The sequence below is a fragment of the Balaenoptera acutorostrata genome, chromosome 10 (genome assembly GCF_949987535.1).
Source record: "Balaenoptera acutorostrata chromosome 10, mBalAcu1.1, whole genome shotgun sequence".
Taxonomy (NCBI): Eukaryota; Metazoa; Chordata; class Mammalia; order Artiodactyla; family Balaenopteridae; genus Balaenoptera; species Balaenoptera acutorostrata.
The window spans coordinates 62,466,964-62,480,557 of NC_080073.1; the positions used below are offsets into that span (position 1 = coordinate 62,466,964).

At 42.1% G+C, this 13,594-nt stretch overlaps 1 protein-coding gene across 3 annotated transcripts in view; it reads right to left on the reverse strand.

The window, feature by feature from the left end:
• The window catches only part of PRIM2 (DNA primase subunit 2), a 288,500-nt gene extending 277,681 nt beyond the window's left edge, over positions 1–10,819 (reverse strand). For 2 of the 3 annotated variants that reach the window (XM_007186973.2, XM_057555618.1), the window contains exons 1-5: positions 10,722–10,819; positions 9,835–9,996; positions 7,648–7,751; positions 4,994–5,073; positions 3,530–3,650 (exon numbers count right to left, since the gene is read on the reverse strand). In XM_007186973.2, coding sequence (XP_007187035.2) covers positions 3,530–3,650; positions 4,994–5,073; positions 7,648–7,751; positions 9,835–9,988 — 459 coding nt within the window. In that variant the 5' untranslated portion in view covers positions 9,989–9,996; positions 10,722–10,819. Of the gene's footprint in view, positions 1–3,529; positions 3,651–4,993; positions 5,074–7,647; positions 7,752–9,834; positions 9,997–10,619 lie in introns of all 3 variants that reach the window. The other variant, XM_057555619.1, reaches the window with a different exon arrangement.
• Between the last annotated feature and the right edge of the window lie 2,775 nt (positions 10,820–13,594).

The following is a 13,594-nucleotide window of genomic DNA, read 5'->3' on the forward strand; positions in this document are numbered from 1 at the left end:
ATAGGAGTAAATAAATCTTCACGACCTTCCATTAGGCAAATCCTTTTTAGATCCGACAATAAAAACACAAGTAACAAAAGATAAAAACAGGGACTTCCCTGGTGGCGCAGTGGTTAAAAATCTGCCTGCCAATGCAGGAAACACGGGTTAGAGTCCTGGTCCGGGAAGATCCCACATGCCACGGGGCAACTAAGCCGTGAGCCACAACTATTGAACCTGCACTCTAGAGCCTGCGAGCCACAGCTACTGAAGTCTGCGTGCCACAACTACTGAAGCCCTCGTGCCTAGAGCCTGAGCTCCGCAATGAGAAGCCTGCGCACTGCAACAAAAAATAGCCCCCACTCGCCGCAACTAGAGAGAGCCTGTGCGCGGCAGCAAAGACCCAACACAGCCAAAAATATAAATAAATAAATAAATAAAATGTATTTTTAAAAAATGATCTTACCAAGAAAATGAAATGACAACCCTCAGAATGAGAGGAAAAAATCTGTAAATCACATATCTTATAGTGGACTGGTATCCAGAATATGGAAAGAATATGTAACACTCAACAATAAAAAGATAACTCAAATAAAAAACAGACAAAGGATATGAATAGATATTTCTCCAAAGAAAATATACAAATAATCAAATAGCACATGAAAAGATGTTCAACGTCATCAGTCACTAGGGAAATGAAAATCAAAACCACAATGAAGTATCACTTCACACCCACCAAGATGACTATATTCAAAAAAAAAAAAAGACAGCAACAATTGCTGGAGAATGTGAAGCAACTAGAACCCTCCTCACACACTAGTGAGACGTACAATGGTGCAGGCACTCTGGAAAACAGTTTGGCAGTTCCTCGAAAGTTTAAATACAGAATTACCCTATAACCTAGCAATCCCACTCGCAAGTATTATATATATCTGAAACAAATAAAAAGATATCCACACAAATATGTGTATGCAAATATTCACTGCAGCATTATTCATAATAGCTAAAATGTAGAAATAACCCAATGCCCATCAACTATTGAATAGAGAAATGAATATAAAATGAAGTACTGATACATGCTACATATACAACATAGATGAAACTTGAAAATATTATGCTAAGTAAAAGAAGCCAGTAACAAAAGATCGCAAGTTATATGAAATGTCCACTTATATGAAATGTCCAGAATAGGCAAATTCACAGAGACAGAAAGCAGATTAGCTGTTGCCAAGGGATGACAGAGTGAGAAATCAAGAGGGACGACTACTGGGCACAGGTTTCTTTTTTAGGGTAACGAAAATGTTCTAAAATTAGATGGTGATGGTTGCACAACTTTATGACTATACTAAAAACCAACAAATTGTACGTTTTAAAAGAGTGAAGTTCAAGGTATGTAAATTCTATCTCAATAAGGCGATTATAAAAAATTATACTTGTGATCTCACATGTGGAATCTAAAAAAGTCCAACTCTGAGAGTAAAGCAGTGGTTGCCAGGGGCTGGGCGGCAGAGCAGACAAGGAGATGCTGGTCACAGGGCACAAACGTCCAGTTATAAGAGGAATAAGCTCTAGGGATCTCACGTACAGCTACTATGAGAGTTGATTCTAAAGGTTCTCACCACAACAACAAAATGGTAATGACGTGAGGTGAAAGATGTGTTAACTAACCTTATTGTGGTAAACATTTCACAACATATACGTGTATCATCACACTGTGCACTTAAAGTGACACAACATTAGTATGTCCATTATATCTCAATAAAGCTAGGGAAAAAAAAACATACCATGTAATACTATTTACGTAAAGTTCAAAGACAGGCAGAATTACTTATGATATTAAAAGTCAGGATAGTGGTTATCAGGAGGGAGACTGGGTTAGTAATGGGAGGAGGCACAAGGTAGCACAGGGTGACAGCAATGTTCTCTTTCTTAATCTTTGTGATACTTCACAGAGCTGGACAGTTATGATTTGTGCACTTTTCTATATATGTTATACGTCAATAAAAAAGTTTTTTAAAAAAAGAAAGAGGGCTTCCTTGGTGGCGCAGTGGTTGAGAATCTGCCTGCTAATGCAGGGGACACGGGTTCGAGCCCTGGCCTGGGAAGATCCCACATGCCGCAGAGCGGCTGGGCCCGTGAGCCACAACTGCTGAGCCTGCGCGTCTGGAGCCTGTGCTCCGCAACGAAAGAGGCCCGCGCATCGCGATGAAGAGTGGCCCCCGCTTGCCACAACTGGAGAAAGCCCTCGCACAGAAACGAAGACCCAACACAGCCAAAATCAATCAATCAATCAATCAAACATACGCATCTGATTCAAGATCCTGATTAAAAAAAAAAAAAAAAAAACATTTAAAAAAAAAAAAAAAAAAAAAAAAAAAAGAAAGAAACATTATGGTTTTTGCTTTAAAAAATGTACCTGATCTACTGAGACAATCTAGAGTAAAGAATAAATCTCACAAACACTTTTTCTCGACCTAATAAAACCATAATTTCAACAACAGCGAAAAAAATTATTTTTAATATGAGAGGACAAATGGACTATAACTGATATTAGCAATAACGGACTCACTAAGGATCAGCATTCGAAGCCAAGTGGAAAACGCAGGAGGTTTGAGTGAGACGGTTCTGCGACCAGCACTTTTCTCTGCCCAGGTAGATGTTACTCAGAAACCTCACAGGGTTCACAGAAGTGATACAAACTGTGGAAAGTGCCTTGCTGGCATATGACAGACACTCAATGTCCACCAAAGGTTTATTTACTTCCCTTCACACAATCTCCTTTCCCCAACAAAATAACCCACCCTGGTTCTTGCTGCAGTGGGCACATCCACTTCTCAGCAGGACAATGTCCTTCACCTACTCCAACTTCTACTTTTTTTACTTTATTTGGCCTCAAGACACCCATTCTAACACCCAAATAGAGTCCCAAGCCATCCTACTGCCATCTGACTGCTCTAAGTTTTCCAAACAGAATTTTTCTCCCTTCCCACTGCAGCACACTCACCTAAAAGACATAAATTCTATTTCCACCCACAATAATTATCCCTGCTAAATATGTGCCCAACATTTCTTCTATTTTGTTTAATTACTACATGTAACTCATTCAGATTTGTCTACAAAATTATACCTTAAAACTATTCAGATATTTTACCGACACCTGACTTCTAAAATAAAGTATTATCGCCCAAACCTCATTGCTGGAAATAAGTACTACCACTTCTCTGTTTTCTTTAGAACATTATTAGCTTTAAATTTTTGGCCTGGAAGATTCTGGTTAAAGATAAACTTTTATAAATTAAACCTTTTTGTGCTTTCATAAATCACATATTTAATACAGCAACTGAATAAATGTGCAGCTCTGGTACTAAGGAGCCTCTTTTCTTCCAGTTATGGAAGGGAGAGGTTCACTGTTGTGCAAAGCCAATAGCTATTGTTTCAGGTGGGTACTTAGGAAGAAAATGTAAAGAGAACAAACCCCACACATTAACACCAACACTTAATGGAGGGACGAACGGTGATAACAATCGGGAATGACTAAAAATATACTTACAGCCTCAAACTGCAAATGGCTATCCTTTAAGAAACTCTGAATTTTGTCCTTGGGTAAAATACTGAATCGAAATCGAAGGAGATCCATTTCCTGTTGAATGAACCAGCGCCTAAGCTCTTCACTAAAATGGAGACAAGAAAATTATAAGTGAAAAGTCCACTGGCTATTTTAAAAGTCCACTGATTATTAAATCCAAGAAATTTCTATGAAACAATATTCAAACATGAGCAAGATGCCAAAAGACTGAAGTTAAAAGCATCAAGTCCTCTATTATGATAAGAGTGTGAATACATATCACATGCCACAATCGCCCTGGGATAAGTAGAATATGGCGGAGAAAGGTGTTATGAACATAAAATTAAAAGAATTAAATACAGAATACTTCGGGCCTAGCTGCATTATTATCAACTAACATAAAACAGTGCACTTCTTTTTATGTAACTGCAAAATAGTCATTTACATCAGAAAATGGGGTATCCCTTCGGTCAATGCCAAATAAACATCAAAAGTTTTTAAAGGTAACTTTATCTCTGAATGGATTATGATCAGATAAACTATGCAAAGTAAACTTTGCTTACAGCTTTATAGTTTCTAATTTCACAAAATTTAATATGCACTAGGATATCTCAATTTTTTAAGTCAACATACAACATTAATTTATAAGACAGATGGGCATTATTGTTGTTGTAAAATAATTATGCTACTTCATGTAAAATATGATTTAATTTTCTTTCCCCAAATGACTTTCACATTGTCAGCAATTCATTTACTGCATAAATTGCATAAACTGCATGTGATTTTTTACAAAAGAAAAACTCTGGGACTAAAGCTGGTCAATAATTTCTCAGTTATTATCTTGGGATAGTCACCAATTCAAGATTCCCATTTGATAAGCCTATTACCAAAAAGAAACAGAAAGGAAACATAATAATAAGTATGTAATTTAGCCAAAATTAATACAGGAAAAAAAGTTAAAAAAAAAAGCAACTAACTCCTTCTCCCTCTGAGTGGTGCTATTGACTTATAAGAAACCAACTACCAAAGAAAAGGTCTTAATCTAATGGGCACCAGCCCATACATGTCAACATCTAAAAACCTGTGCAGATTCAAGTATGTGTTTGATTCATTATTTCTTATAAATACTACCACTTTTTTTCTGGGGAAAAAAAAAATCAAAATTCCTTCCTAATGAAATCTCCTCTAATTTTAAATCCTAAATGAAGAGTCTCTCCCATAAAGTAAAAAGTGTTTTAACAGGCAAAACCTGCAAAAAAATTTTTTTTTTATTTTTTAGTAAACAACTTGTTTCAAACAATTCTCTGCAACAGTGTTCCGCCCATGAGCCACTGGTTTCTGACGTTATTCTGGGATTTCCTATGATCAGTACAATACCTGTCAGCCCTCCTGAACCAGTTTACAACCCAAGATGTCAGACTTGACCATGGAGGACAAAGGTATACTCACGACTGGCAGTAAGCAAGGCGTAAAATAAAGTGAGAAATGTGATCTCTTCTTCGGGGTTCATATTCATCTTCCAAGTTTTCCTTAAAAACAATGGCACATGAAGAAAACAAATGCATCGGAACAGTAAAAGGTGTAAAGAAATACTGAGTCAGCATAAGCCAATGGTAAAGCAGGAGTTTCAATAACACAGATTTCATAATATGCTCCCCAGGATGAGTACCATTTTACTTAGGTTAGCAATCAGATGAAACAGAACTGAACAACAATACCTCCTGGGTTTGGACCCCACTATTTTCTTCCTCTTCTTAACTTTCCTCCTCATCCAGCCTACACCCAGGCACTCACCTCTTCCACTACTTCTCACATCAACCCTCAACTGCTTTCACTTCAACCATTCGGCAAAACCTAGATTCTAAATAAATCCAAAGCTACACTCTGCAGTCCTGTTCCCAAGTGCTGAGAACCTCTGGGAAAGATATATACAACTACAGGAATTTGGAACATTAAAATTTCACAGCCTCTAACCTCGACTGGACCTTTACCAACACCAAGGCATCTTTATTCAAGCTCAACAGTCAGAGCAAACACGTCCTGAGCACTTCCAAGGTACCAGGCACTGTTATAAGCATTTTTAATCCATTAACCCATATAATCCTTTGAAAACCCCTATGAGGTGGGCACCACTATATCCCTATTTTAAAGATGAGGAAACTGAGGCAGAAAGAAGTTATATAATTTTGTCCAGGTCACAAAGCTTGTAAGCAGCAGAGCTGGGATCTGGCCCGTAACCATCTCTTTCCCCATGTCTTAGGAAAGCTGTTTCCATCTTCACTAGGTGGCCAGTGCTCCCCGCCACACCACCTTCTTCTCTCTCATCACATGACCTCACCTACTTTATAGGAGATAAAGGCCCCCAGGCCAACTCCTTCAGCCCCAAGCTCCTGCCGCCACGTGCTGTATTGCCTTCCCTTCCATCTCTGTGGACAAATCTCTCTCCTTCCTCCTACATAAAGCTAATCCCTACACTGAAACCCCATGGCCCATCTGCTCTTGCCTCCTAAGGACCCTGACTTATCAAATGCTCTCTCAAAGTATCTTCAAGCTCCCTCCTCTTCTTTCTCTTCTAGATCTTTCTGCTCAGCTTATAAACGTGTTCAAGTAACCGCTGTTGTGTGTGTATCTTCTCTTTTTCCCTCAATTTTTTCTACACTCAGACTTACTTCCCCCATCTTTTCAGCTACACGTTAGAAGAGGATGTATTCCACATCAAGCTCTCACTTCTCTCCTCCAAACACCGCCACTGTTCCAGCTTCTGCCTCTACCTACAAGGTTCCACCCCGCTGATAAATCCGATGATTCTATACAACTCATCTTATTGGTTCTAAGTGTCTGAAATTGTTCCACCATGAAGACAAGAGGTCTAGATTCAGATCTTGGCTGCACCGTTTTCCATCTTATGAGATTGGGCAAGTTACTAGCCTATCAATATCAGTTTGCTTGTCTATAAAGAGGGATGATGACAGAACCCACCCTCCTAAGACTGCTGTCTGGATTACATGAGTTAATATACGTGATGCACTTAGAACAGACTCTGGGACATGGTTAAGAATATGAATGTGTGCTGTTGTATCATTACCTGTGTATCATGATCATCAGTACTGAGACCCCAGCTTCCCTGGCTGCCAGGGTGGCTGATCTCCACCCCAAGGCAGCTCCTCCTCAATTGCCCTCCCAGACTTCCCCCATTCCACTCCACCTGAATGTTGTATCCCTCACATCCTGGCCTCCATCCCCTTCTCTTCTTACTCAAATGTTTCCCTGGGTGCCTCACCTACCCCTGATGATGCCAACCTTCCTCCTGAATGTGCACCCCCACCCCAGGGGTCCCCAAGTCCAGATCCGTGTGCACACCCTGCTGGCCTCAGACAGCTCCACAAGCACCTCAAAGTCATGTCGAGAACTAAACTCAGCGTCTTCCCTCTAAAAAGACTTGCCTCCCCTCCTGTATATCATCACCATCCAGCCAGCTGTCTCACCAGAAACCCGGGCGTCATTCAGAACTCTTCTCTCCCTTCTCTCTGCAGTCGCTAAGATCTTCCGATTCTACCCTCTCACTATCTCTCCAATCAGTCCTCTTCCCTCCATTCAATTCACTCTCGTCATCTCCAAGTTCCTAACTAGTTTTCCCCACCAAAGATGACCCTGTCCATCTGCTGTTGGCAGTCATCTTCCCAAAATAAAAATTGTATCACATCCATCAAGATTCAGTTCCAGCACCACCTTGTCTGGGAAGCCCTCCCAAACCTCCCCAACCTGAGCTAATTCTCTGTGCTCTTGGGAGTTCGTCACCCTGTAATGCACAAAGCACATCTGGCAATGTCTGGAGACATGGACTGGGTAGAAGCCAGAGATGCCAGCGAGCCCCCTAAATGCACCAAGGAATCATCAGACCCCAAATGTCCACAGTCCCGAGGTCAAGAAACCCTGCGGCACTGTAGTCTGACTGAATGTCAATCACCCGTAGTGGACAGTAGGTTCCTTCAGAAGAGTCTTTTTTAAAGCCCTATGCCTAATACAAGACCTTTCCCACAACTGATACCCAGTACATAAATATACACAAACCAAAGAAACATCTTTTTCCCTCTTTTACTTACTCTGTAGGAAAACTTAAGCTTCCGAAGCTCGATCTCTAGCTTACTCTGGTACTGCTCACTTCCTTTCACATAGCTCACACCAAGATTCTCGACTGCTTTTAGCACTAGAAAAATTTTTAAAAACAGAAGAAATGTATAAAACGTATAAATGCAAGATAATTTTAAAAAACTAAATCCAAGACAAACAAAATCTATGGCTATCAATTCCATAATTACTTGTTTATAAAAGATGACAATATTTAAGCTTTATTTTCTGCAAGTACATTATATAAGTTATACATGTTTACCAGAGGATAATCTCCACCATGTGCAGAAAATACCCACATCCCACAGCATAATCTCACACCAGGGATTCTCAACCAGAAGGGAGAGAGGGGTGGGGGGAGATCACTGATGGACTGAGCACCACTGCTGAGGGATGCAGAAGTGTGTCTGCATGTGCAGCCCTCGTGTGGAGCCGTCTGTGAGACAGTCTGCTTCACTGACTCAGCACAGGCTCCTCAGAAGACAGCCCTTCCCTTCCTGATGAAATGGAAAAGGAGAAGACACAGCAGTGAAGAAGCAAACAAGCCACCGTGACTAGACGCTACACACTGGCCAAAGGTTCCTGAAGCCTCTGTCAACCCTTCCTCAGATGAATTCTTCTGCCATCGGTATGAAAAGAGACTTTTTTTTTTTTTTGGCTGTGTTGGGTCTTCGTTTCTGTGCGAGGGCTTTCTCTAGTTGCGGCGAGCGGGGTCCACTCTTCATCGCGGTGCGCGGGCCTCTCACTACCGCGGCCTCTCTTGTTGCGGAGCACAGGCTCCAGACGCACAGGCTCAGTAGTTGTGGCTCACGGGCCTAGTTGCTCCGCGGCATGTGGGATCTTTCCAGACCAGGGCTCGAACCCGTGTTCCCTGCATTGGCAGGCGGATTCTCAACCACTGCGCCACCAGGGAAGCCCGAAAAGAGACTTCTTTTAATCCAAGAACGAAAAACTTCTAAAATGAATACTGAACATAAACCCATGTCCCCCAGGTACCTCCGTATTATGGTATCACGAACCAAACTCATTCTCTGCCCCTCAATCCCACTCCTCTTCCTGCCACCCCACCTCCATCCGCAGAATTTCTATCCACCAGATCATCCACACTGGAACTTCAGCCACCCCCCGCTGTTCCACCACTCCTCATACCCAAGAGTCACCAAACCCTGTCAATTACACCTCTTTAGTATCCCTTCAATCTCTCCCTTCCTGTCACTGCCTTACCACCTCACCTCCTAAGTGCCAAACCCAAGGGACGCTTTTCAATCATCACCTTAATCTCAATGAGGCATATGACACTGCTAAGCTCCCCAGAACCCGTTCTCCCTTGCCTTCCCTTTCATTCAACAAACAGGTAATACAGATATTCTGTACTACCAGTTCTCACCCTGCTCCTCTAAGAATGATTAACAGTATCTCACCTCTACTTCTGATCTTCCCACCAGGATATCGTGGAACATAAACTCTACAGATAGTGCTGTTATTTGTTTCCATTTACACCTAACTTATTTCTTTCTTCCACCAACACACAGAAGTAGGTCCCCAGTAAAATTGCTACATCTTTCTTACACCCCAATATTACACCATTAGCTTGGCACAAAATGCCCTTGCTTACCCATACTTCTCCATCTACCCTGAACTTGTCACTGTTCCCTCCAATATGACACTCTCTCTCATGCCTCCAAGCCTTTGTACAGGCCATTATCCCAGCTTTCAAAAACCCTTCACGTCTTCTCTGTTGAGAAATTGCTACTCATCCTTCAAGGTCCAGATCACATTTCAACTTCTCTTCAGTTTTACTTAATCAGACTAGGACAATCACTCCAATCTCTATGTTTCAGTAGCACTATTAGTTACCTCTACTAGAGCACTTAAAATACTAAACTATAATTATTATTTTGGGCATCTGTCTCCATGTACTAGAATACAGCTTCAACGAAAATGAGAATTACATTATTCAGCTCAAAATCCCTACCACCTAGAATAAAGTGGCACTCAATAAACAGGCACTGTACAAGGAATAAATGAATGAATAGCAAAATCTCAACAGAAAACCCTCAGTAAATATTTGTTGAATGAAGGAAATAAATTACTCTAATTCATTCCCACAAAGTATAAGTGAGGTTCTCAAGAATATACAAATTCTAATTCAAATCACTCACATTTAACTCTATCGATAGCCAAGTTTTCAAATTCTATTAAAGATATGTTTCCAGAAGGCGGCTGCAAGTAAAACTGAAGGCTATGTGGGTAGCAAGCATTCCTCTGGTCATCTGCCAACCTCAGTTTCCTCCGATTTCCTCCAAGAAACTGCATCTTGTTACCTTGGAAGGAAGCACATAAAATGGTTGAAATGATGGAAAGTGGAGTTTTAAAAAAAAAATGCAAAAAAATAATTCCACATGTAAAGGGGAAAAAAACTGAGGTTGAAGAGCACGCACGAAGTGTTAACAGTAGTGTCCCTGAGTGATGTCTTCTGTATCTTCCAGACTTTCGACAATACACCTGTAACAATTGTGCAAAGGGGGTGGGGAGAGGTGTGCGCTGGAGGAGACGCAGGCAGTGGTCCTAGCCTCCTGCAACATCAACGGCAGGCGATGCTGCCTGCTCACTAGAGGTCTGTGTGCCTTAGCCCTTAGGTCTCTGCAGTCCCAAGAGTCAATTTAATATTTCACACGGGCAGCAATCCTGAATTTGGAGGACAGCGCGGGAGATTCCGGCTAGATAAGAGACTCCATGGGCAGGGTCCAGTTACTCGCTTCCTCCCTTACATCCCCGGGAAATAAACAACTGTCTTTCAGGTCCTGTCTGTCGGAGCTCCTCTCAGGACCGTCCACAGGTGCCTAGTGACACCCCGCTCCCGCCCTCCCGCCCCCCACGCAGTGCGGTCTGTCAGCCCCGGCACCGGCGGCTCTGCCCGGACAAGCCACCAATACTCGATACCCACCCTCTGCGCCCGGAGCCCCAAAGTGCTCTCCTCCTTCTCTGGACTCGCAAGCCTCAAAACCAGGATTACTGTCCGTCCCAAACCCGCGGGGGCTTCTCCTACCTCCAACCACACCAGACGTGAAAACACACAAACCCCGGCAAGCGCTTTCCCCGGATGGCGGGAGAGTTCGTACAGGACCGGAAGCGGAAGTGGCTGGATCACCAAACCCGCCCCAGAGGTCCCGCCCACCTGCGCGGGCCCGCGCTTGCTCAGTGGGGCGCTCTGGGGGCCGCGGGATTTGTGTCCACTTTGTAAGCTGCAGTTCCTGTGCATGGAGCCGCGCTGTCTGGGCCGGTGGGCGGAGAGCAGGCCCGGCACTGGCTCCCCGCTAGGGACTCTGGGTAATCTCTGAGGGTTTGGAGCTGCACGGCTCGCGTCTTACAGATGGGGAGGCCGACTCTAGGTCATCTACGTACAATGCCTAGGTCATCTACGTACAGTGCCTAGTCGGGTTTTCTCCTAGACGGCAGGCCCTCCCCTGGGGAAAGATTTACGTCCAGTGCACCCCCTACACACACCTGGTGCAGGGCGCCCGCAGAAGATCTGCAGTAACTAGAACGCATGCATCATGCACACGTGCACCCAGAAATCGCTCGGCGTCTAAAGTAGAGCAGGCCCAGAGGGGCATAGCGGCGAGCACGTGCAGAGCGCTGGGGAGAAGGTGCCCTAGGGCTGCGGACCCGGAGCCACACCGGCTCCCGACTGCGGGCCGTAAGGTTTTCAGAGCTGGAAATAAACTTCGCCTGTGGCCTCCAGGAGGCGTGTCTCGCTTACAAAAGGGGCCGCGGGAGGCTCTAGTAAAGATGGGAGGTGAAGAGCCCTCTGAAATGCTCAAGGTTTTAGAGATGCAAACTGCACTGAAATAACGTAAATCTTCAGAGCACTTACCCAGCATGGACCAAACTGTGGCTGGCACTGACCTTGTACCAGGACGTGTTCTAAGTGACTTACACATAAGTTCATTTTATTTCCATAACCATTTAAGGTAGGTTCTATTATTAACCAGCTTTACAGATAAGAAACCGTGCAACAGAGAAGTTAAGTGACTTCAAAGATCGCATAGTAAATGGCAAAGCCAGGTTCAAAGTCTGGGAGACATGCCAAGCACCACAGTGCTAACCACCACACTGTACCAATTCCACTAATATATCAGCGCCTCCCCTTAATTCCTTATTCAACACATAACTAATATCACCTGGCCTGAAAAAGACACCTGAAGCCTAAGGACTGCCTGAAGAAACCTGGAGCACAGACCATAAGAACATTTATATGAATGTTTAGCTGATCTCTGGATAGGGAAGGAATTTAAATATAACAACTTACAAAGAAAAATACCTAAAGACTTGACTATACAAATATAAAATTGTGCACCTAAAAAAAAAAAAATCACAAAAATTTTTTCAGTCATAACAATAGGGGAAAAGTTCACTATAAAAATAACATCAGGGACTTCCCTGGTGGTCCAGTGGTTAAGAATGCGCCTTCTAATGCAGGGGACGCAGGTTCCATCCCTGGTGGGGGAACTAAGATCCCACATGCTGCAGGGTAACTAAGCCGGTTGGGCTCTAGAGCCCACGCTGCAACTATTGAGCCGACGTCACAATTAGAGAGAAGCCCACCCGCCACAACAAAGAGCCTGCACACCACAACGAGAGATCCCGCCTGCCGCAACTAAGACCCGATGCAGCCAAATAAATAAATAAATAAATATTTAAAAAATTAAAATTAAAAAAATAAATAAATAAAAATAATATAAAAAAAAAATAATAATAATATAAAAAAGACTAATACCATCAAGATGTAAAGAACTTATGTAAATTAATCGGGAAAAAAATCATAAGATACAAATGGAAAAAGATTATTTTTGTGCATGGTGTCAGGGAGTGTTCTAATTTCATACTTTTACATGTTCCTGTCCAATTTTCCCAGCACCACTTATTGAAGAGGCTGTCTTTTCTCCACTGTATATGCTTGCCTCCTTTATTATCAAAGATAAGTTGACCATATGTGTGTGGGTTTATCTCTGGGCTTTCTATCCTGTTCCATTGATCTATATTTCTGTTTTTGTGCCAATACCAAACTGTCTTGATTACTGAAGCTTTGTAATATAGTCTGAAGTCAGGGAGCCTGATTCCCCCAGCTCCATTTTTCGTTCTCAAGATTGCTTTGGCTATTCGGGGTCTTTTGTGTTTCCATACAAATTGTGAAATTTTTTGTTCTAGTTCTGTGAAAAATGCCAGTGGTAGTTTGATAGGGATTGCATTGAATCTGTAGATTGCTTTGGGTAGTAGAGACATTTTCACAATGTTGATTCTTCCAATCCAGGAACATGGTATATCTCTCCATCTATTTGTATCATCTTTAATTTCTTTCATCAGTGTCTTATAATTTTCTGCATACAGGTCTTTTGTCTCCTTAGGTAGGTTTATTCCTAGATATTTTATTCTTTTTGTTGCAATGGTAATAGATAATTCATAGACAAAACAACTAATGATAAAGTGTGAAAAATGTTTATCATTGGCAGCAAAGAAAATTTCCCCTACAAAACTGGCAAAGATTTTACAATGAAAATACTCAGTATCGGGCAAAGCACAATACGATGGGCTCACGTAGGAATTGACTGCTGTGCTACAATTGCGGAGTATACTATAGTTATATGTATTATGAGCCCTAAAAGAATTCATACAGTTTGACCAAAGTATTTCACTTACATGAATCTGTCCAGAAATAGACACAAAAATTTGTGTCCAAGGAATGTCATTGCACCATTATAAGGATAAAAACCCAGGAAACTAAATAAATGATGGTATGTTCATATCATGAGACATTACACAGACTTTTAAAATACATATTTTTTGAACACCATTGACCTGGGAAAATGTTCAGGATACTATGAAGTTAACAGAGCAGAATACGTAAAACCACATATGCCA